Below are 22,851 nucleotides of genomic sequence, written 5' to 3'. Positions count from 1 at the left end.
TGAGGCCCTGGTGGGGGGGTGGCAGTGATGTCCGATTGGTGGAATATGCGGCAGTGCCGACGGGCTTCTCAGCAAGGGGGTGGGGTTCTGTGACTCACCGCTCCGACTCCCAGCCATGTCCCTAGTAACAGGTGGCGAGAGAGAAGTGTGTCACATGCCGCGGCCCCTGCACACCGTCTGGCTGGGATGCTGTGAGGCTCTGGTTGGGTGAGTCTGAATAAGGAGCCAGAGGGGGGAGCGGGGTGTAACTGCACACTGTGGTGTTATTTAGTTTAATTAGAAAAATGGATAATGGGGAACATTACACTAATGTTGCTTATTATAATCTATTTCTCCGATTTAAATCTGCATGGTCACTCTCAGGTAAGCCCAGAGTCCAGCGCGTCACTAATCCCAGAATTCAGTGCGTTACTGCGACATTAGAGACTGCCGATGGGGGTTGTGGGATCAGTGTGATCTGCTCCCAAGCTATTGCACCCGCCCCCTGCTGCTTTCAATCACCAGAAGAGGACCTGATAGAAAAATTCAGGTCCCCCTCTAGAAATAATTTTGATCGATCAAAAAAATTAACGATTAATAGTTAATTTCCGCAGCCCAATTCTTTTGTTTTACTTTCATTCTCTGCATAGATGTTGGGGTTCCCTATTTTACCTGCTCGTGCGTCTCTTCTCCTGACTAAGGCACCTACATGAACGCTGGTGCATATGCTGTGTGCTCCCTAGTCACGCCTTCCATTTTGCTTCTGGATTGTGGCGGGAAAAGCACATGCACAATGATGTAGCTATAGAAGAGACGTGGTATTGACGTATGCACTGCGTGTTCCTTTTGCAGCTTGTTCGGCTCTTCTGAAATCAGTAAAAACCCAAAAGCTTCTACTTTTGCATCCACGGGGGGTGCCATTGATTCTGGCCAAAGTGGCCATTAAAGTAGCTGAACACTGGGAAGATCCACCAAAACAATCCCTTTTTCATGGAGGAGATTAAAGAGGTTACCCAAGATGAAAGCCAGAAAATACAAAAAAACGTCTGCTAAAAATCTGGAGGTTGGCTTCAGATCTATATGTTGTGTTAATCTGGAGGTTGGCTTCATATTTATATGTTGTGTTAATCGGGAGGTTGGCTTCATATCTATATGTTGTGTTAATCTGGAGGTTGGCTTCATATCTATATGTTGTGTTAATCTGGAGGTTGGCTTCATATCTATATGTTGTGTTAATCTGGAGGTTGGCTTCATATCTATATGTTGTGTTAATCTGGAGGTTGGCTTCATGTCTATATGTTGTGTTAATCTGGAGGTTGGCTTCATGTCTATATGTTGTGTTAATCTGGAGGTTGGCTTCATATCTATATGTTGTCTGGAGGTTGGCTTCATGTCTATATGTTGTGTTAATCTGGAGGTTGGCTTCATGTCTATATGTTGTGTTAACAGCCGACCTGCAGAGCTGTGTGTGTACTGAGCACTCTGGTGTTCATTTAGGGAAGTGAAGGAGCTGTAAATAGGAGACACATAAATACCGATCCCCTGGTGGGGGATTTGGTGATGCACCCACAAAAACAATGAAAATCCTAATAATTGGTCCCTTTTATTGAAAAATGTTGCAAGAGGTGGAAGTGAAGGGTCAAAATGAAGTCATAGGACTTATGCTTTACTCGCATGCCTGTACAGTAATCCTTATACTCTTGTATAGGGCCGTCTACCCAGTTTTCCTGGTTTTCAGAGAGTCCAACAGAAGTTTGAGGGCTTGTTCACACCCTGGCTGGACCAGATCTGCAAACACAGTGCAGTGTGTTTTTGATGTGTCCAGGTGCGGTCTTTCAGGTGTGTTCTATTTTTGAGGTGTTTACATGCGTTCCAGACCAGAGAAAAATGAGACAAGCAGTATTTCTTTTGTCTGAACTGGAACGGACTGCACTGGTGTGAACAGAGCCCAGACATACCAGAGGGATACGTTTTGGTACAGGAACAACCTGTTCGGGTCTGGCCATGGTGAGCACAAGCCCTAAAATGGGCTTTCACGTGCAGTCTGGTGCGTTTGCATGAGTCTTTGATGCGTTTTGCTGCGTTCCCCCACCCCACCCCACGTAACGGACTGCACTGGTGTGAACAAAGCCCAGAAATACATTGGGATGAATTTCATTTCAGATGCAGCTAGTGGTCAAGAAGGTTTCGGCCATGGCTGTCCTACTCAGGTGTGTGAGCAATTGGTCCTGTAATACTTTCCCGGCAAAATGTTTACACATATCCTTATTGATTGAAATAAGATAGGACTCCCAGTAAGAGAACACAGTACTACATTTATTCTGTGCTTATTACATACAAAAAAGAAACCACAATAATATTATATACATTATCCCATAATACATAAACGCTCTTCTCTCCCCGCAGGTCCCTCCTTGGATGTAACGGAAGGTGAATTGCCCCGAATGTGATCATCGAATCTGTGGAGTGAATATAGAGTACAATGAGAACCTAGCTCATCATTTTAGGACAGCTCCGCCTTCTATGACTCTGATCCTGTTGGAGCTTCTTCTATATACTAGTATACTATGACGACTCATCAACCAGTTGTTCAATGGGTCGCGGTCCTTAAGGATGTTATGTATGTCCAGAAAAAAAACCTTTGCCAAACTACACATGTAGCACACACTGTCCCTCTCCACCTCCATGCTGCTGTAGCACCCCCACTGCTTTTTACCAGAAGTTTCTGGTTGTCAAAACGACAGTTTGGACTGAGCTTAAAAGGAGAACTATGAGGTGAGTGAAAATCACTCATCCTCATAGTTCGAGCCGACCTGTGACAATGAAAGTGTCAAACGTCGGCTCAAGAGATTGGGAAGTGAGCGAATGCATACTGTTGCTCACTCACCTCCCTGCAGAGAGCAGTGACCGCCAGTCACCGCTCCCCGCAGGGATTCCCCCCCTCCTGCGCTGATTGGAGGAACGGACGGGGGAGGGGGCTGGTACAGCTGGCTCTGCCTCTAGATAGGCAGAGCCATCTGTCACTCACGCAGCTGGGTGGATCGACAGCATTGTCAGGATTCGTCCCGGCTGCGGCGGTCTCAGTATTCCGCGAGCTGTAGCTTGTGATATACTGAGCTTTGGGTCACAGAAGGACACTAGTGTATGTCCTCCCGTGACCCTTAAGAGAACCATAAGGAAAAACACTGACCCCCCATAGTTCTCTTAACACAGCAGCCATTTCTGGGTAAGCATGGAGCTTATGAACAATGTTTGTAAAAACTCAACAGAAGAATAAAATGTAATGGTATTGTTACTTTGTATCATTACCATTGAAAGACTACATCATATTTGTCAATATTTCTGCTGATCATAGTTCAACCAAAGATCTTATACCCATATTTTTTGGGGATATACAAAGTAAACTTTTCCACAGATGCATTTAAGCCTTTCATTTAAGAACTAAAACTCATGTGGGATTGCCTTTCAGGTGGATATTTATATTTTTTACAGTAAAGACAAGGTTAGGTTTTCCATGCAGTACAATGGATTCAGAAAGTATTCCGATCCTCTTCACTTTTTTCAATTGTGTTATGTTGCAGCCTGATACTACAGTTGCTTAAAATTATTTGTTCTCATTAATCTTCACTCAGTACTCCATAATGACAAAAGTGAAAACAGAATTTTAGAAATGTTTGCAAATGTATGATAAAGGAAAAACTGAAATATCACATTGCTATAAGTAATCACACCCTTCGCAACAACACTTGAAATTTAGCTCAGGTGCCCCCCATTTGTCTTGATTGTTGCAGAGATGTTTCTACACCTTCATTGGAGTCCCCCTGGGGTAAATTACACTGATTGGACATGATTTGGAAAGGCACCACCTCTCTATAGAAGGCCTCACAGCTGACAATGCATAATGTATCAGAACAAAAGCCGTGAGGTCAAAGAAAATGCCTGCAGAGCTCAGAGATAGGATCATTGCAAGGCACGGATCTGGGGAAGGCTACAAAAAAAAAAAAAAAAAAAAAAAATTCTGCTGCACTGAAGGTTCCCAAGAGCAATCTCCATCATTCTCAATTGGAAGAAGTTTGGCACAACCAGGACTCTTCCAAGAACTGGTCGCCCGGCCAAACTGAGCAATCAGGGAGAAGGGCCTTCGTAAGAGAGGTGACCAAGAACCCGATGGTCACTCTGACTGAGCTCCAGAGATCCTGTGTGGAGATGGAACAAAGTTCCAGAAGGACAACCATCACTGCAACCCTCCTCCGATCTGGTCATTGTGGCAGAGTGGCTAGACGGAAGCCTCAGCTCAGTGCAAAACACATGAACGCTTGCTTGGGGTTTGCAAAAACGCACCTGAAGAACTCTGACTGTGAGGAACAAGATTCTCTGGTTTGAGGAAACAAAGATTGAACTGCTTGGCCTCAATTCTAAACATTATGTCTGGAGGAAACCATCACCTGCCCAATGCCATCCCAAAAGTGAAGCATGGTGGGGGCAGCATCATGCTGTTGGGGGTGCTTTTCAGCAGCAGGGACTGCGATACTGGTCAGGGTGATGGAAAGCTAAATGGAGTAAAGTACAGAGATATCCTCAATGAAAACCTGTTCCACAGCACTCGGGACCTCAGACTAAGCTGAAGGTTCACCTTCCAACATGACAATGATCCTAAGCACACAGCCGGGACAATACAGGAGTGGCTTAGGGACAACTCTGCGAATGTCCCAGAGTGGTCCCGCCAGAGCCCTGACTTGAACCCTATTGAACATCTCTGGAGAAACCTGAAAATGGCTGTCCACCAACAGTCTCCATCCAACCTAACTGAGCTTGAGAGGATTTGCAAAGAAGAATGGCAGAAAATCCCCCAATCCAGGTGTGCAAAGCTTGTCGTGTCATACCCCAAAAGACTCGAGGCTGTAATTGCTGCCAAAGGGGCTTCAACAAAGTACTGAGTAAAGGGTCTGAATACTTAAGTACATGGGATATTTTAGTTTTTTCTTTAAATTCACAGACATTCATAAAATTCTGTTTACACTTTGTCATTATGGGGTACGAAGTGTACATTAATGAGAAAATAAACAATTATAGCATCAGGCTGCAACATAAATAAATTGAAAAAAGTGAAGGGGGGTCCGAATACTTTCTGAATGCACTAAGTAAAAGTATTATCTTTAAGTTATCTGTTGTAACGTTTGTTTCTTTCACAAAGGTTTTATTTGGTTTTTATAATTTTTTTGTTTTCACATAAAGGTTACAATCAATAAGAGAACAGAAATAGGGCATGCAAGCCCCGCAACAAGGAACACAAATTGAAATTAAATTAATTGTATATCCAGTTGCAATTGGTCACATCTCTTGCCTTAAGGAAGGGACCCTGCGCGGCCCCTCTGCTTTGATTTTTGTGACACCATTGTCCAATAAAAAGGACTTATTCATTTTAACTATTTGGAGTGCTGGTGACCTATTCTTCCAATTAATTGTATATCCTTCTTTAGAGTTGGATGTGAATACATTTTGTATTGTTACTATAGGCATATTCGTGCTTTTATTTATGCATCATGTATTAAGGGATCTTTGTACCTTCAAGGCCGAGGGGTCAGCTCTAGTGTATAGGGGAGCTGCCCTTAGTTAATTTATGATGATCACATAAGGATGGGTTACTTTTAGTATATATTACTTGGATTCCCCCAACAATAAGCTGTGAAAGCACCACACATTGGGCAATGTGTCCATTCAATGCTTAAGATATGAAGCCAATAAAGTGAGGTCTTGATTGGCAAGGATGTCTCCGTTATTTTCATGAAGACACTTAAATTGTCAGCACTTTGGATTCTGGCGATTGTAGGGCAGTAATCCAAAATTTAAATGTAAACCTGACCTTCTTAGGTAACCATTAAATCCATGATATCTCTACACTTCCAATTGGGTACATTAAGTGGGGGTGTATTGTGTTCCTTCCCTATGTATTTTGTTTGCATCCTATAGATGTATTATGCTTCTGTCGTTCTATGTATAAATGACAAAAAAAATAAAGAATTTATAAAAAGAAACTGTCGGCACACTTACTGTGTATTTGTCCCACTTTTTCTCAGGATCGTATGGCTCCCACCGGCTAGCCGGGAATATGTGTTTGTTCTTCTCATACCAGCTCCGCAGAACCACCTTTCCAGCGTGAGACTGAAAAACACAATAGAGTCAACAACTGAGCTGTGCCCAATAATAGAAGAAAATGGGGGTCAGATTTCTATTGCTGCTAGGGTGCACATTACAGAGTTCCCCCCCTTACTCCCTGTCCCAGGATGTGATTGTGTGCCACCAAAACAGGAAGTGAGGGCAGTAGGTATTCAGACACCAATAGAAACTGGACAAAAGATTTAACCTTTCCCGACTTCATCCAAAACTAAAATCAAACAATTTTCTGTTATATTTGAAGATCTCAGCCTGTACACAGCATGTCTACCTCATCTTTTTCCACAGTGGCATCACTCAGCAGACGAACATCTTCGTGGACATCAAAGTTAAACAGGGGACCTGTGAAAGAAGGACAGATTTGACTTTCCCCACAGAAATAAATGGCACGCTTCTATCACATATATTCTATGAAACTGGTGCAAAACAGACATGTCTGTGGGACTCACAGCCACCAATCCGATACTTCAATGTAATGCTCAGAAAAAGACGGTGAGTTGGGTGGATTTGTTTCTATTGTGATCAGGTATGGTTCTGTCCCCATGAATTACTATTGTAGCCATAGGGAGAAAGCAGGCACCCCTAGTTCCCCTGTGCATAAGCTTTCATTTATGTCCAAACAGATGCAGGTCTGCCTTGTTATAACATTCTACATAGAGCCCACCTCATCCTCACCACTGAACAGCAGCTTAGGGTATGAAAATGGATGAAAATGTACTAGAGTCTGGATGACATTCCTCAAAGCGGAGAAAAAGGAGAAACATTTCCATGTAGAAATCGGCATCATTTTGCTGAACATTAGAAAGTGAACCTACAGGACCTAAAACTCAATTCAGCCAATTAGCTCCATTTTATACCCCATATGTCTGTATCCCCCTCCCCCAATAAACGATAAGAGGACCTTAAAGGATGCAGAGGCTGCCACAGCTGACTTCTGCATCTAGTTTCCTGGCTGTCATACCGACCCAAAGGATCACTGACCCGGAACAAGTATGCTAAGCAGCAGGCTTGTTCTAGATCAGTGACTAGAAAGTTCTGGGAACACTGAAGTCAGAGACAGCCAGGCAACTAGAATGTACACTAATAGTTTGGCGATTTAAAAAAAAACGTTTTTGGACGTTTTTTATTGCCGTTGTGTTTATGATCTCCAACATAAACACAACGGCAATAAAATCCAGTACAGTTTGGGAAGGATTAGAACCTCTGTTGGTTTTTTTATTGCTGCTTACTTCCCATTGCTGTGACAATGTTGTCACTGAGTCAGGGAATGAATAAAGCTCCACTCACTTCCTGTTACTGTGAAAGTGTTACTGAGAAAGGAAGTCAGAGCTGAACCTCCACCTACAACAGGGACGCAAACAGCAAATAAAAAAAGGCGCACACGAAGCTTTTCCACATTCTAGACAAAACAAACATTTGGGCCGGAGTTACACTTTAATTCTCAGTCACTGGCACTGGGTGTGCTCACTGCTAGATCAGTTTACATCATCTGCAATGGTTGGCGTATTCCAGAACAAATACAATCATTGGTGTCCATTACTCCCACAGCGCGGGCAATAGTTTGCAAGCTGTACATGGATAACAAAACGCAGGCAACATACACTGTATACTTATTTGGATTTATGTTTTGTATCAATCTCTTCTTAACCTGCATGTTTACTGTACAAGTGAACTAAGAACGTAAAGCGCACACCTCACCTCTATCATGCGCCCCCGCAATCCACACTTGGTACACAGAGGACTCTTCTGGAGTGATAGGCTCAAAAACTGTAGAACCAGCAGAATATGATCTTCCAAATAAATTCAAACTTTATTCCACATACATCTATACAAAGAACAAATGCTGACGCGTTTCTGCCTTACTCGGTCTTACCCATAGCTGGTTGTGATCTAACACCAACCCCACTAAAATAGCACGCCACGCAGGGCGGGAGAAACACATAGGAGCGCCTGTATCTAATACACAGTACATGTGATTTATTTATTTATTGTGGAGGGGCCCTTCCTAGTCTTGATGTGCTTAGAAAACTGTTGCAATATGAAGCCCTGTGGATCTTATTTATTTGTAATTTTAGATTCCACAAGGACTTAATTGTCGGAGGTCACTAGTTCTATACAATGAGTGATTGTCATAATATTTTGATGCTTGTGTTCGCACTGTCATTATGGGTTTTACTATATAATGTCGGGGTTTGACGCTCACCCATAATTCTGAAGTGTTTTCTCCTGTTTTCCTCTGCCTTGTTTTTAATGTAATCACATAGACTGTTTATTAGATACAGGCGCTCCCAAGTGTTTCTAACCGCCCTGCGTGGCGTGCTATTTTAGTGGGCTTGGCGTTAGACCACAACCAGCTATGACCAAGTCCGAGTAAGGCAGAAACGCATCAGCCGTTGTCCTTTGTACAGATGCATGTGGAATAAAGTTTGAATTTCTTTGGAAGATCATCATGTGCTGGTTTTACTGTACAAGCGAGTCATTCTCTGGCAGAGAATACTTTAACAAACCTGCATGCTGCAATTCTTACACAGTACATAGAAATACTCCTAATAAAGTGTCATTTACTCACCACTTTTGCCTCTGGCTTTTGTCACGATGAAATCATAAAAGCTATGATGCTGGGGGGTAGAAAGGATGCAAATTAGAAAGAGTGAAGAGAAGCAGGATGATTTCTTAGACGCTCTGTCATCCAAAGGTTGCATTGCAATTACAGATGGTGCTTTGTAAGTTGTCACCCATTGAATGCTTACACCTCCTGGGGGGCTGCACATATCAGATCTCCCCATCATAGTTCCCAGCTATGCCCCTGCCCACCTTGAAGTGTTTTCACTACCTCGGCTGCATTCTTATAATATCAAATGCATGCAAAAGCTAACAGGCAGACAGCAAACTCTTCATTATGTTAACAGACCCAGGAACTGGGCTCAGAGATCTCACCACAGGACAAATACTAAAGCATCAGAAGGATTATATCTCCAGCATCCACCAGAGATTGTACAACATGTTCTGCATAGGCCAGGCCTGCAGTGCAGTAACACCACAACCTCTCAGATTTGAGCCGACCACAATAAATCAGAATCTTGCTTCAGATTACCACATTTTAAACATTATAACTGCTCTGTGAAAACTTACATGCGGGATGATGAGATCTTCCTTGATGTACATGAGTTGCTCAACTCCAGCTGACCTGTGGGGATTTCACAGCATATTACACATCATAAAATGATTAGCATCCTGTTGGGTGACAGGTTTTCTTTAAAGGGAATGTAAGTTTTTTTTATGTATATATATTCATTATCAAGTTCAGGATGAAAAGTATAAAAACCGTAAAAGCATGTTTTTAACTAAGTAAATCTGAAACAAAGCATAAGAATAATTGAGCACTTGCATCCAATAGGTGGCAGGCTGAGCTCCAAGCGGGAGCTGCAACTTTCTGGAAGCGGATTTACAGTTGCCCTGCAAAAGAGACCTGACTAGAAGGGAGATTAGATTACACAGACTGCAGGGTGAGTCACAGAGTAGGGATACATCTCCTCCCCTAGCAGACACAGAACTGTTTCACTTCGTTACACATAGGCTGCTTTAAAGTGTGAAGAGGCAAGCTGGAAGTTCTGGATGCACATTGGGGGGGGGGGATTTATCAAAACTGGAGTAGCTGTGCATGGCAACCGATCAGCTTCTCTCATTCATTTACAAAGCTTAACCGATACAATCCCCGTACTGCATTTTATGTTGATTTGTAAGATTAAGATATTTTATACATCAAAAAATTATATTCAACTCCAGTGTAAAAAACTTAAAATAAGTATATATATTAAATAAAAAAGGGAAAAGTGTACAGGTTTTTTTTTTTAATCTAAAGCACATTAGTGCTGACTTTATTCCCAAACATTAACAGTACAGAACATTGCATCATAGGCTCCAAACCCACACGTGGCACTATCTGCATGGAGCTTGTATGTAATCAAAGAGGATAGAGTATAGAATGGTTCAGAAAGTCCCTACAGCTTTTTTTTTGCCTTTTATGTCCCTTCAAGCCTTTGGGGAGATTTTCTTTTACTTCCTTTTCCAGGGACACAGCAGGAAGTAATATGAGATCTCTCCAAAGAAAGAGGATATCCCCATTCAGACAGCTGTCCCCCAAATGGGCTTCCTGATTGGATGATTTACCTATGCCTCTTGTTCCAGTGACAACTCAGCATTTTCAAGTATCTATTATTCTTTGTACCTCAGACAATGGTCACTTGGACCAACAGCAATAAAAACCTAACAGAGGTTCTAACTTGTCCACATTCCATTAAAAACTAAATAAATAGATATGTTCCGGCTTTAGATCCATTCTAAAGCCTAGTGGAAGCAGAAAGAATGGGACTGGCTCATACAGACAAGCAAAAATGCGGAAGACGTGTATCCAAACCTCTGTTTTTAACCTTAGTGTGAGACAAGTTTTTTTACATGCTAGCTTGTGAGTGTGCCAGGAAAACCTTTTGCTGGCTCATACAGACAACGCAGCCCTTCCTTTGATAGAGAAGGTTCAATCCATGGGCCAGAGAAAAGGAGGCCTGAATAAATTGATCCTATGTAGAAACATATAAAGACAAAGATTAGGGTGGAAGCATGCTGTTGTCATCTGCCCTGTCCAAGCTATGACAGCTGCATTCTGCTCCTAAATTCCTCCTCCACCGAGAATGATGATTCATGCCGCAATTAAGGTCATGCGTGCTATAAATGTACAATGTTCTTCCTTCTCTCTGGATAGAACTGCATCTTATTGTCACTTCATTCTCAAGTCTAGAAAGAAATCTGCACAATGCTTCTTACCGGAGTTCACTGAAGTCTTTACGCAGGATCTCCAGGGCTTTCTGTAGGAACTGCTGGATGGTGTTCCCTTTCTTCATCTGAAGAGAGAAGAATGTTTATATAAATGTGGAGGGCTATTTGAAGTGGCTCAGCTCCCCCCCACCCCTAGTATGACCATCAGAGGTTAGTGAATGCAGAGCAGTCATTACTTAGCCAAAGGGTAAAGCAGGACTCCACCCTTCTATCCTTTACAGCAAAGGAAGGTGCCATCTTAGTCTCTATTTGGATTGCAGTTGGCATGCATGCAGCTCCCAGCTAAGAGCTGAAATAAGCACACCCACAACCTTGACAGTTGGCGTGTCTTGCAAGTAATGGTTTTTGGAAACAGTTAAATTGGTGGGTCTAGTTCCACCTTAAGCAGTGCTGCACTCTACAACACATTAATTAAAGGAAACCTGTCAAAAACAAAACAAATCTAATACACCGCTGGAAGAAAGCACCAGAACTAGGCTGCATGTGCCTTTAGGCCAACTAAAGCTTATTCTGGTTGCATTTAGAATGCAAACTTTACCATAAAGCTGAATTCCAGGCAAAATGGCCAAATGTAGTTACAATACACCATCTTGCCAGACAGCAAAGCCATTCTGATGACCTGACTTTTCTCTACTGCAGATGAGCAATACAGTCCGGTTGTCTCCTCACCCCCAGATTGCAACTGGAGAGTTAGGGACTGCAGACTGATGAACCAAATCTGTCTTCCCTATTAATATTTTCATTGTCGGCATGACGTCATCGGTCTTCTCCTGTTATTATGTTAATTGTTGGCATGACATCAGACTACTCCTGGTAATATGTTTTTGTTGGCACATCTCCATGAACCACATTATGACGGGCAGCCTGCCAACTTTACTGTACAAGGGATGACAAGAGTAGGATATCAAGAGAAATTCAGTAACTTACTTCAGCTGTATTTAAAAATAAACACTGCATAAAGAGGTACCGAGCACATGACAGAGCTTACAGTAAGTCTATCTCTACGATTAATGCATTAGAGGCGGTGGTCCATGAAGGGGATGACAGTGCAACTGTCATAAAGTAAGAAAAGTTTTATATTCGGTGACGATTTATGGTGTACAGTTGTTTTTGCTGGATGTAACGCTTAAGTCGATGGATGCATTAGGAGTCAGCCCAGGTTCAGGGGCCTCAACGCAAGTGATGTCACATCTCCGCAGCCAACACGTGGCTACCATAGCATCTTTCTTTTGAGATTTCTCAAACAAGCGTGTAACAGATTCCTTTTAACTTAGTACAGTCTTACTACTGAATGTAGTCACCATCCCACTCTGGTGTTACTGTACAAACAAACACTTACACAAAATGAGGGATATTTACCTTCACTGTTCTGCGGTGTCCTGACCCATCCCAGTAACTGAAGGTAATCTCTATCTCTTCACCTGAACAGAGAATAAGGTGATTTAAGCCAAAAGGATCTCTCAGAAACTGACACCATCCACAACTCCCCCCAACCACGAGATATTTACTTTTAATCTTCTCCTGCTTCCGCTCCCACTCTTGTCTCAGCTCCTCCCGAAGACGGTTTTCTTCCTCCTAAAGGGGAAAGAGACAATCTAAGGTAAAAACAGCATAATGGCAAACAATGTGTGACCTGTACCAGGCATAGGAAGACCAATACAGGATCTAAGCCAACCATGTTTTGGCAGCTGGTGATGGGACTTGCAGGTTCTCAAAAGCCCAAGGACTGCAGAGTGTTAGTTCCTTTAAAAAAAAACAACACTTTCTTGTCTTGAAACAAGACATCTTTCCCAGATGCCTTTTAACCAAAGTAGCCATTGTCCAATTTCCAGGCTGCATACTAGTTTGAAGCCAAGTGTGTTTTTAGTTTTATGTCTAATCCCTTTTATACATGGATTGCACATACACAAGTCATACACGTGCACCTCTAACACAGATATAAAAGGTTAAACATATATAGAAGTCAATAAAAGTAATTCACCGGCACACACTTGAAGGGTTTTTAAAGTATTGATATGTTTATTCAATACCCAATGTCACATACTGTCATACGGTGCTATAACACCCTCCTTACCATCTTGTCTTATATTGTATTGTGACTGTATTGTCTTCCTTATATTGTAAAGCGCTGTGCAAACTATTGGCGCTATATAAATCCTGTATAATAATAATAACATTTCGGGTCCGCACAGGGATCCTTCATCAGAGCGACATGTGTGCCGGTGAATTACTTTTATTTACCATTAGTATTTTGCATGGCGCCATCAGGGTGGTCACCTGGGCACCACATATACCTTGTGGTTTTGAGACCGGGGCAGTGCAAATGGGATTTGGACTTTGTTATATATAGAAGTCAAACATAACAGTTTGCATTTATACCAACTCAGGCACTCAGAGGCACCCTGTGACATAACTTTCATACTGGAATTTGCCCTGAGTGACTGGCTTACCTGCTAGTTACCGGTAAATGTCTAGCTGCTGAATAGCCTCTGAATCTGAGCAAATACAAGTGTCAGAGCATCCCTGCCTGTAGTATTTAGATAGGCAGGCAGCACAGCACATCATCACAAGAAGAGAAGCTGCAGGCCTTTGTAGAAGTGCTGGGTTTATTTTATATACACCATACATGTGTGGTGGTGTTCACACCATATATTATTCTGCACAAGTCCTAAAAGTTTTTGCTGCAGACGGGCTTTTAAGGTTAACTAAGGGCACTTTCTTACTTAAGCAGATCTGCAGGTCTCCTGCATAGCATCACAGCTCAGAGGTGTTACCCACCAAGACACAATATAAACCAGTTAGCCAAATCCAAGCACTATTTGGTAAAGTGTCTCTGGGGCTAGGGGAAAGTTAGAGAAAGAATACAAGGTCAGATTTTTTTGCCCAATTTAAAAAATACTTTTAATTATGTATTAATGATTACAGACCTGCATTCATTTTTGACTTTTATATCCGACTGCTTTAAGATATGAATATGAAATATAAAAATGATGCATGAAAATGAGCCACTAAACCCCAATTTAAGTTGTGAAACCGATGTACCTCTCGGTCTCTGTCCGGCAGGAAACTTGTGTCTACATCTGGATTCTTCCCCAATTTCTTTTTCTTCTTTGGCACCTCTACAACAAAAAGGATGAGAGAAGGATAAGACGAGCAGAATTGCAACAAAAGACCAACTAAACCATCAACTTATAAGTACACTTTTCATACAAAAGACAAGGAACCTGCCATTGTGACGTCTCATTAGGCAATTTTTAGTTTCCTGCCTGTACACTTCCTTATTCAACAATGCCAAGCTGCTGTCTCACAATTAAAAAAAGCATTGTCAGCCTACCCTTTTTTTTTTACATGGCCATTGGAGTGCATATGTCAGGCTGACAACGCTGTCTTCTCATTGCAAGGCAGTGGCTTAGTGTTGTCAGCCTGCAACAAAAAGCGTTCTTACTGATGGGATCTACAGCTAAGAAACCTCAACAGATTCACAATAAACAGTTTGCTTGAGAAAAGTATATACAGTGAGAGCGGATACCGAACATACTACAAATAGATTTATATTGTACATACATTTTCAAGTGCATTTCTACTTTTGCAGGGGAATTTAAGAAAACCCCACTGTATGTTTGTTATGTGTTCCTATTCACACAGCAATTATAAAAATAATGTTTTAAGATATATTTATTACCTTTTAGATGCTTCTGAAGCAGGTCTTTGTAGTTTATCTCTTATTTTCCTAATGACAGGAAACTGTTTGTCCCCATAGAAAGACTAGGGACAGACTGAGCTCCCCCTCATTAACATACAATACTTCTACATTTGTAACCCTTTAGTAGGGCAGATGGTGTTTACAACAGATAATGGGATTGGACAGCACAGTACAGCCAGGGTTAATTCTGTTAATATTAACCTGCCCAACCCCCTTGCAAAAAACAAACACAAAAACAACCCAGGGCAGCTATTGGACTATCTGAAGCTTTAAAGTGGACTTTACCACCTTTCACTAAAAATCACAGCAGCTCTGCATGCGGATAGGAGTTATTCTTACATTCATTAAAAGGAGAACTATGAGGTGAGTGCTTTTCACTCACCTCATAGTTCTAGCCGACCTGTGACAATGAGACTGTCACAGGTCGGCTCAGTAGATCGGGAGGTGAACGAACACATCCCGGCGTTCGCTCACCCCTCGATCCTGTCACAGCTCTCTGCCGTGACAGGGGAGGGGCTGGATTCCCCCCGCTCAGATCCGCCAGCGCTGACTGGCGGAACGGACGGGGGAGGGGGCGGGTACAGCTGGCTCTGCCTCTAGATAGGCAGAGCCAGCTCTCACTCACGCAGCTGGGCGGATCTCGACATCGATGTCGGGATCCGCTCCGGGATCTCAGTATACCGCGAGCTGTAGCTCGCGGTATACTGAGCCTAGGGTGACGGGAGGACGCTAGTTTGTGTCCTCCCGTTACCCTAAGAAGAACTATGGGGAAAAGTCCTGACCCCATAGTTCTCCTTTAAACAAACATATCTTGGTTTTACTTACAAATATTGGTTATTCACTACCTGGTCTCCTTAGGCATTAGTGATGTAGCCCATGCCTAGGAGATGCATCCTGGGAAATCTCATTTGTGTACTGCAAAATCTTGCAAGATCTCAGGGAAAAAGTTATTTCTTCCCCTGAGATGATGTGCATGGTCACACGTCCTACTCACATGTGCCAGAGTTCCAGGAAGTAAAGGGAGATATATTAATCTGCCCTTAGTAAACATGGCCACTGTGAGAAGACTGGGGAGGAAAAGAGAAATAAGGATTGCAAAGAATAAAAGGCCGGCAATTATCTAGAAGTATGTGTTTGTAGATTGTCATTACTAAACATTTCTGAAGGTGTCTTTGTTGTCATCTCAAAGGATATTATTATACAAGATTTATATAGTGCCAACTGTTTGAGCAGCTCTTTACAATATAAGGAAGACATTACAGTTACAATACAAATCAATACAAGATGGTAAGGAGGGCCCTGTCCATGAGAGCTTACAATCTAAAAGGGAGGGAGAAGTGATAGATGAGGAGATAGCTGTGTGGGGATGAATTGTTTGAGAAAGTGATGGTTCAGTGGTTAGGTTGAGGTGGGATAGGCTTCCCTGAAGAAATGAGTCTTTAGGGATCGCCTAAAAGACAGAGTAGGAGATAGACGGACAGGTTGGGGTAAGGAGTTCCGGAGGATGGGAGAGACTTTAGAAAAGTCCTGGAGGTGAGCATGTGAGGAGTTGACGAGGGAGCTAGAGAGAAGGAGGTCTTGGGATGAGCGGAGCGGACGGTTAGGGTGATACTTTGAGACGAGGTTTGAGATATAGCCGGGGGCAGAGTTGTGGATGGCTTTGCACGTGATTGTTAATGTTTCAAATGTTATCCTTTGAATGATTGGAAGCCAGTGCAGGGATCGGCAGAGGGGGGTTGCAGACACTGAGCAGTTGGTTAGCAGTAGCATTCATGATAGACTAAAGGGGGGATAGCCTGTGTAGTGGTAGGCCAATGAGGAGGGAGTTACAATAGTCAAGACGAGAGATAACAATGGAGTGGATGAGTAATTTTACAGTTTCTTTGGTGAGGAAGGGGCGTATTTTGGAGATGTTACAAAGGTGAAAGCGGTAGGATTTGGATAGGGATTGGATGTGGGGAAGAAAGCTGAGGTCCGAGTCAAGGATGACACCTAGCACCTTGGCAGGGGGAGGGAGGGATAGTTGTGTTATCAATCTCAATGCAAAAGTTGGAGAAAGGTGCAACGGGGGGGGTATATCATGAGCTCAGTTTTTGAAAGATTGAGAAGTGTTGTGACATCCAGACTCGTATGTCAGTTAGTGAATCAGCGACTCGCAAGGAACCCGAAGGGGTAAGTTTTGGAGTGGACAGATATGTTTGAGTGTCATCAGCATGGAGATGGTATTGGAAACCATGTGAGGTTATCAACTGACCAAGGGAGGAGGTGTAGATAGAGAAGAGAAGCGGCTGGGGGAGCCTACAGAAAGAGGAAGAGGAGGGGAGGAGTTAGATTTGTAGGTGATACTGAAGGAGCACTTAGAGGAGGTAGGAGGAGAACCATGAGAGAGCAGAGTCTTGTACAACAGTTGCATCTTCTGGGAGGGAGGTTCTAACCCTTCCCAGCTCCATTCAAAACAAAAAAAAGGGGCTAAATAAACATTTTAAAGGCGGGAAGGCTATTCAGCAATTATCCAACTGACATGCAGGCTAAACAATGATCTGTTTATGGAATATGATCCCCGCTAAGCATAATAGGCAAAACCAGATCTCACCTTCCCTCTCCATTTCTTGCTCCTCCTCTTCCTCCTCCTCTTCTTCTTCCTCCTCATCCTCCTCCTCCTCATCTTCCTCTTCATCCTCATCCAGGGTAAAGGACAAGCTGGCGATCTTCCTCTTCTCCTCTTTCTTCCGTTCTTTCTCCCTCTGCTTCTCCAACTTCCTGTGTACATGGGACAGAGAGTAAGGATCACACTCTGGAGCTGGGAGCCAGCACAATACACTCACTAGTAGGTCCAAACTCTACTTACAGCTGCAGATCTTTGAACTGCTCCTTCTTAGCCAGCTGCTTCTCCCTTTCCTTCACCAGAGCCTCCTGCTTGGCCTTCATGTCATTCAGAGTCACCAGACCTGGGCGGGAGTTATAAAGCATTTCGAGAAGGACACTGCAGATCAGGATTTGTATACTGACCATGTGATTAAACCTTGTTACAATTTTCACAACGGCCCTGCGTTTAAAGCTACGTCTTACACTCCCAATCAGATGCGACATCTTTTTATTATAGCTCCTGTGTGTGGTACTACTCGGCATGTTACAACAGAGGTACATCTGAACCAGTGAAAAGAACACAATATATATGTGGCTCTGTGACTATCAGATACTTATGGCTGAAACATTTCAAAGTTAGGAAAAAGTGCTAAATGGAATACTTGCTTGAGTGACCCTCATTTATAAACATCTGATTAGATTTGGGCTGAGTAATAATGAAATATTACAGCAGAACAAGGCACCTGTTAATCAGGGAAGTAACCACATTATAGCTTGTAATAGTATCTAGCCCTCAATTCAGTAGGAACTAGCGGCTTGGCACATGGCATGAGGCCAATGGGCTGCGGTCTCTGAAATGTTAGCTCAGTTGACAGAATGGCATGCCCGGCTGTATTCTAGCGACACTGCACTTTATTAAGAGGGGTGTGAGGTCTGGCAAAAAGAAAAAAACATGACACTCCGACTAGACTCACCCACAGTGCTGGATTTGAGCTCGGCCTCCACAGCGTCATAATGTGCGGAGAACTTCTTGTTGATGTTCGCTTTAACCACATTCTCCTGTAACAGAAACCAAGAATTAAAATGAAGCCAATCCAGCTGTGACATGGCCAGCTCAGCAAAAGATGCTCTACCCGCTATCTGCACAAAGATACTGCACCCCACATCTATATACACTATATTGCCAAAAGTATTGGGACGCCTGCCTTTACACGCACATGAACTCTAATGGCATCCCAGTCTTAGTCCGTAGGGTTCAATATTGAGTTGGCCCACCCTTTGCCGCTATAACAGCTTCAACAATTCTAGGGAAGGCATCCACAAGGTTTAGGAGTGTGTCTATGGGAATGTTTGACCATTCTTCCAGAAGCGCATTTGTGAGGTCAGGTACTGATGTTGGAGGAGAAGGCCGGGCTTGCAGTCTCCACTCTAAGGGTCCCCACACACCTTATGATTATCGTACGATAATCGCGGGAAATCCCGCGATCGTACGATGATCGTAAGGTGTGTGGAAGCCGTGCGACCTCTACTACTGTAAGGTCGCACGACTTTAAACTTACGGACATGTTTGAAAACCCGCCGAGCATCGTACGATGTTCGGCGTGTTTGTGGCATGTCCGTACGATAACAGCCGCACGGGCCGGTGTGCGCAAGCGCACACTGCCCGTTCGGCATTGCGGTCATCGGAAGCCCGCCCCTCAGGGGGCGTGGCTTGCGATCATCGCAAGTACGATCTGCCTATGCAACATAGGCAGATCGTACGTTTTTTTAAGTACCTTACAACCATCGCAAGACAGAAGTCTTGCGATGGTTGTAAGGTGTGTGCACAGCCTAATTCATCCCAAAGGTGTTCTATCGGGTTGAGGTCAGGACTCTGTGCAGGCCAGTCAAGTTCCTCCACCCCAAACTCCCCCATCCATGTCTTAATGGACCTTGCTTTGTGCACTGGTGTGCAGTCATGTTAGAACAGGAAGGAGCCATCCCCAAACTGTTCCCACAAAGTTGGGAGCATGAAATTGTCCAAAAGGTCTTGGTATGCTGATGCCTTAAGAGTTCCCTTCACTGGAAATAAGGGGCCAAGCCCAACCCCTGCAACACAACCCCACACCATAATCCCCCTCCACCAAACTTTACACTTGGCACAATGCAGTCAGGCAAGTACCGTTCTCCTGGCAACCACCAAACCCAGACAAGTCCATCGAAATGCCAGACAGAGAAGCGTGATTCGTCACTCCAGAGAACACGTCTCCACTTCTCTAGAGTCCAGTGGCGGCGTGCTTTACACCACTGCATCCGACGCTTTGCATTGCACTTGGTGATGTAAGGCTTGGCTGCAGCTGCTCGGCCATGGAAACCCATTCCATGAAGCTCTCTACACACTGTTGTTGTGCCAATCTGAAGGCCACACGAAGTTTGGAGGTCTGTAGCTATTGACTCTGCAGACAGTTGGCGACTTCTGCGCATTGTGCGCTTCAGCATGCGCGGACCCCGCTCTGTCATTTTACGTGGCATACCACTTCTTGGCTGAGATGCTGTTGTTCCCAGTTGCTTCCACTTTGTTATAATACCACTAAAGGTGCCCATACAAGTGTGCGCAAGCGCACACTGCCCGTTCAGCATTGCAGTCATCGGAAGCCCACCCCTCAGGGGGGCGCGGCTTGCAATGATCGCAATTACGATCTGCCTGTCCAAGATGGGCAGATCGTACGTTTTTTAAATTACCTTACAACTATCGCACAACGAAAGTCTTGCGATGGTTGTAAGGTGTATGCCCAGCTTTACAGTTGACCGTGGAATATTTAGTAGGAAGGAAATTTCACGGATGGACTTATTGCACAGGCGGCAACCTATCACGGTACCACGCTTGAATTCACTGAGCTTACCTACACACGTCCGTTACTCTGCACCCACCCTACACACATCCGTTACACTGCACCCCATTATATACCGATCATTGTTACACTGTGCTATGGTACCCCATTGTTTACCAAATCGTTGTTAGACTGCACTTTGTCACAGTGATTGCAATATCATGGAGTGGCAATGTGCCACGGCACTTTATTTTATATGGATCTCTGTTACAATGTGCCACAGCACCCCGCTACATGTTACACTGTTGTATAGAAATGTATATTTGGTATTCATTTTAATGATCTAGAAATAAATGTGAGTTTTAAATGTTATGTCCCCTTGTACACCTTGAAAGCCTTCTTCCCTGGATTTTGTAATGTTCACACAGCTGGACCGGTTTATTTTTTTATTACACAGACTGGCTGGCCCTGAAGCCGGAGGATGGTGATCACTGAGCTGACCATAACACTATACTATGCAGAACAATTAACATCACTGCCCTGTACTGCAACACCTCTGTACTCAGCACTGGAATACAACTACATGTGCAGTGTACCAGATGTACTGAGCTGTGCCATGGTATATGTTCACCTCATTGTGTATGCAATTTCAATGTGGGTTTTAAGTTATACGTCCCCTTGTACACCTTTAAAGCCTTCTTCCCTGGTTTTTGTAATTTTCATATATCAGGGTGTGGTGTACAAACTTGGGCCTAAGGGGCAGTGGTTGGGTTTATCTGTCCAGCTGTATGATATGAGAAGAGCAGTCTGTGCAGGATGTCGGTACAGTCTAATGACAGTGTAGTGTATGGGAGGTGCAGCACAGTACTATATACAGGATGTGCGCTGTTACCGATCACCTTCTGCTTCATCTGTGTAACAAGCTGATGATGTACAGTGTAGCACACAGCTGATGCAGCACAGTGCCGATAGTTATATTGTAGCGCTGTACGTTACTGGTCACCCAGCTGATCTTTTTCTTCATACACTCCGTCTGTGTATTACAGTGGTGCACAGTGCTGCAGTAGAGTGAGGATCCTTATACTGCAGTGCTGTATGCAATGTACAATGCGGCACACAGGTGGTTCAGCACAGTGAGGATACCTATACTGCAGCGCTGTATGCAATGTACAATGCGGCACACAGGTGGTTCAGCACAGTGAGGATCCCTATACTGCAGCGCTGTATGCAATGTACAATGCGGCACACAGGTGGTTCAGCACAGTGAGGATACCTATACTGCAGCGCTGTATGCAATGTGCAGTACGTCACACAGGTGGTGCAGTATAGTACCGTTAGGACCCCTATACCGCTGTGCTGTATGTAATGTACAGTACAGCACAGTTAGGGTTAGTTTAGCAGTGTATGGGGCCTGGTCAGCTCACTGATCTACTGTGTAATACAGTGAAGTATTGGGTGGAATTTTATACCGTAGCGCTGTACTGTTTCATTAGTCCCCCCTGGGATTCTCTGCTTCAGCTGTGTAATCAGTCTGTACAGTGCAACACACAGCTGGTGCAGTAGTGTACTATGTGACGCCATTATTATCACCTCTGCGATCTTCAGCTTCAACTGCTCCAGCTGTTCCCGCTGTTTCTCCCTCTTCTTCATCAGCTGCATGGCTCTCCCGGCCTCGCTGGCCGCCCCCTTGTACTGCGCCATGTCTGTCCGTAGCGATACACACACAGACCGAACTAAGATCCCAGGTAAGATGCCACTATTCGGTCACGTGACGCCCTGCGCCTGCGCCCTATCCGAGCGCTGATTGGGCCGGCTGACTCCTCAATCCACTACCGGGAGCGAAGCCTTCTGGGAGCCGGAAGTCTGGCGTTGCTAGGAGACTTTTCTGTTTATACAGCGAACAGGAAGTGCTGCCCCCTAGCAAACAAATCTTACCTGTAACATTGCTAAAAAAAACGTTACTTTTTTATTATCCTCTCCCTAGGAGAAATAAGAAAGGAATATGGAATATGATATGAAATAAAATATATGAATAGAATATGACATTTATTTCATAACTTTTTTTTTATTGATTTCACAACTTTATTAGTATTTATTTTAATCTATTATATATTCTCTTAATTTATTTTGTAACTGTTTTATTTATTTTACATCTTAAATTATTTATGGGGAGTTGGGGCATCCTAAAACATTTAATGTGAAAATGGCTTAAAGGAGAACTATGAATTGAAGGATTTACACACATCCTCATACTTAGAGCCAAAGTGTGACAATAAAACTGTTAAAAGTCGACTCTATAGATCGGGAAGTGAGTGAGGGAAGTGATCGCTCGCTCACTTCCTGATCATCTCCCTGCAGGGATTCCCCCCTCCGATCCTCCAGAGCTGACTGGATGAATGGATGGGGAAGGGGGTGGGCACAGCTGGCTCTCCCTCTTGATAGGCAGAGCCCGCTGTCAATCAACCAGCCTGGTGGATCGCGACAGTATTCTCAGGATCCGTCCCAGCTGCGGCGCTCTCAGTATATAGCTCACTATATACTGAGCTTTGGGTAATGGGAGGACTTTTGGGTCATATGTCCTCCCGTTACCCTAAAGAAAACTATAGGATGAAAAGTTCTCTTTTAATGTAGCTTAATCTGTAAAAAAAAGTGGCTAAACCTCAATCAATTGCCTTGAAACTTTGCACAATCTAAGATTTGACCTTTACCAAACATATCCTGGAAGTTTCATGGATTTTGTGTTCCCAAAAGATAAATGAGTGTCAT

General features: G+C 43.7%; 1 protein-coding gene across 1 annotated transcript; it reads right to left on the bottom strand.

The window, feature by feature from the left end:
- Nucleotides 1–2,278: 2,278 nt before the first annotated feature.
- FAM50A (family with sequence similarity 50 member A) lies at nucleotides 2,279–21,824 on the bottom strand. Its single transcript, XM_018559168.1, has 13 exons — nucleotides 21,676–21,824; nucleotides 18,250–18,334; nucleotides 17,538–17,637; nucleotides 17,283–17,449; nucleotides 14,029–14,105; nucleotides 12,495–12,561; nucleotides 12,346–12,407; nucleotides 10,975–11,051; nucleotides 9,286–9,340; nucleotides 8,723–8,771; nucleotides 6,425–6,495; nucleotides 6,031–6,141; nucleotides 2,279–2,438 (listed from the first exon to the last, which is right to left on the bottom strand). The coding sequence occupies exons 1-13, from the start codon at nucleotides 21,784–21,786 to the stop codon at nucleotides 2,430–2,432; spliced, it is 1,041 nt and encodes a 346-aa protein (XP_018414670.1). The 5' UTR covers nucleotides 21,787–21,824; the 3' UTR covers nucleotides 2,279–2,429.
- Between the last annotated feature and the right edge of the window lie 1,027 nt (nucleotides 21,825–22,851).

Source organism: Nanorana parkeri, unplaced genomic scaffold (assembly GCF_000935625.1).
Source record: "Nanorana parkeri isolate BGI_ZX_2015 unplaced genomic scaffold, ASM93562v1 scaffold380, whole genome shotgun sequence".
In the NCBI taxonomy this organism is placed as follows: Eukaryota; Metazoa; Chordata; class Amphibia; order Anura; family Dicroglossidae; genus Nanorana; species Nanorana parkeri.
The sequence above is the reverse complement of the archived record's forward strand: the minus strand, read 5'-3'. Positions and strand labels throughout refer to the sequence as shown.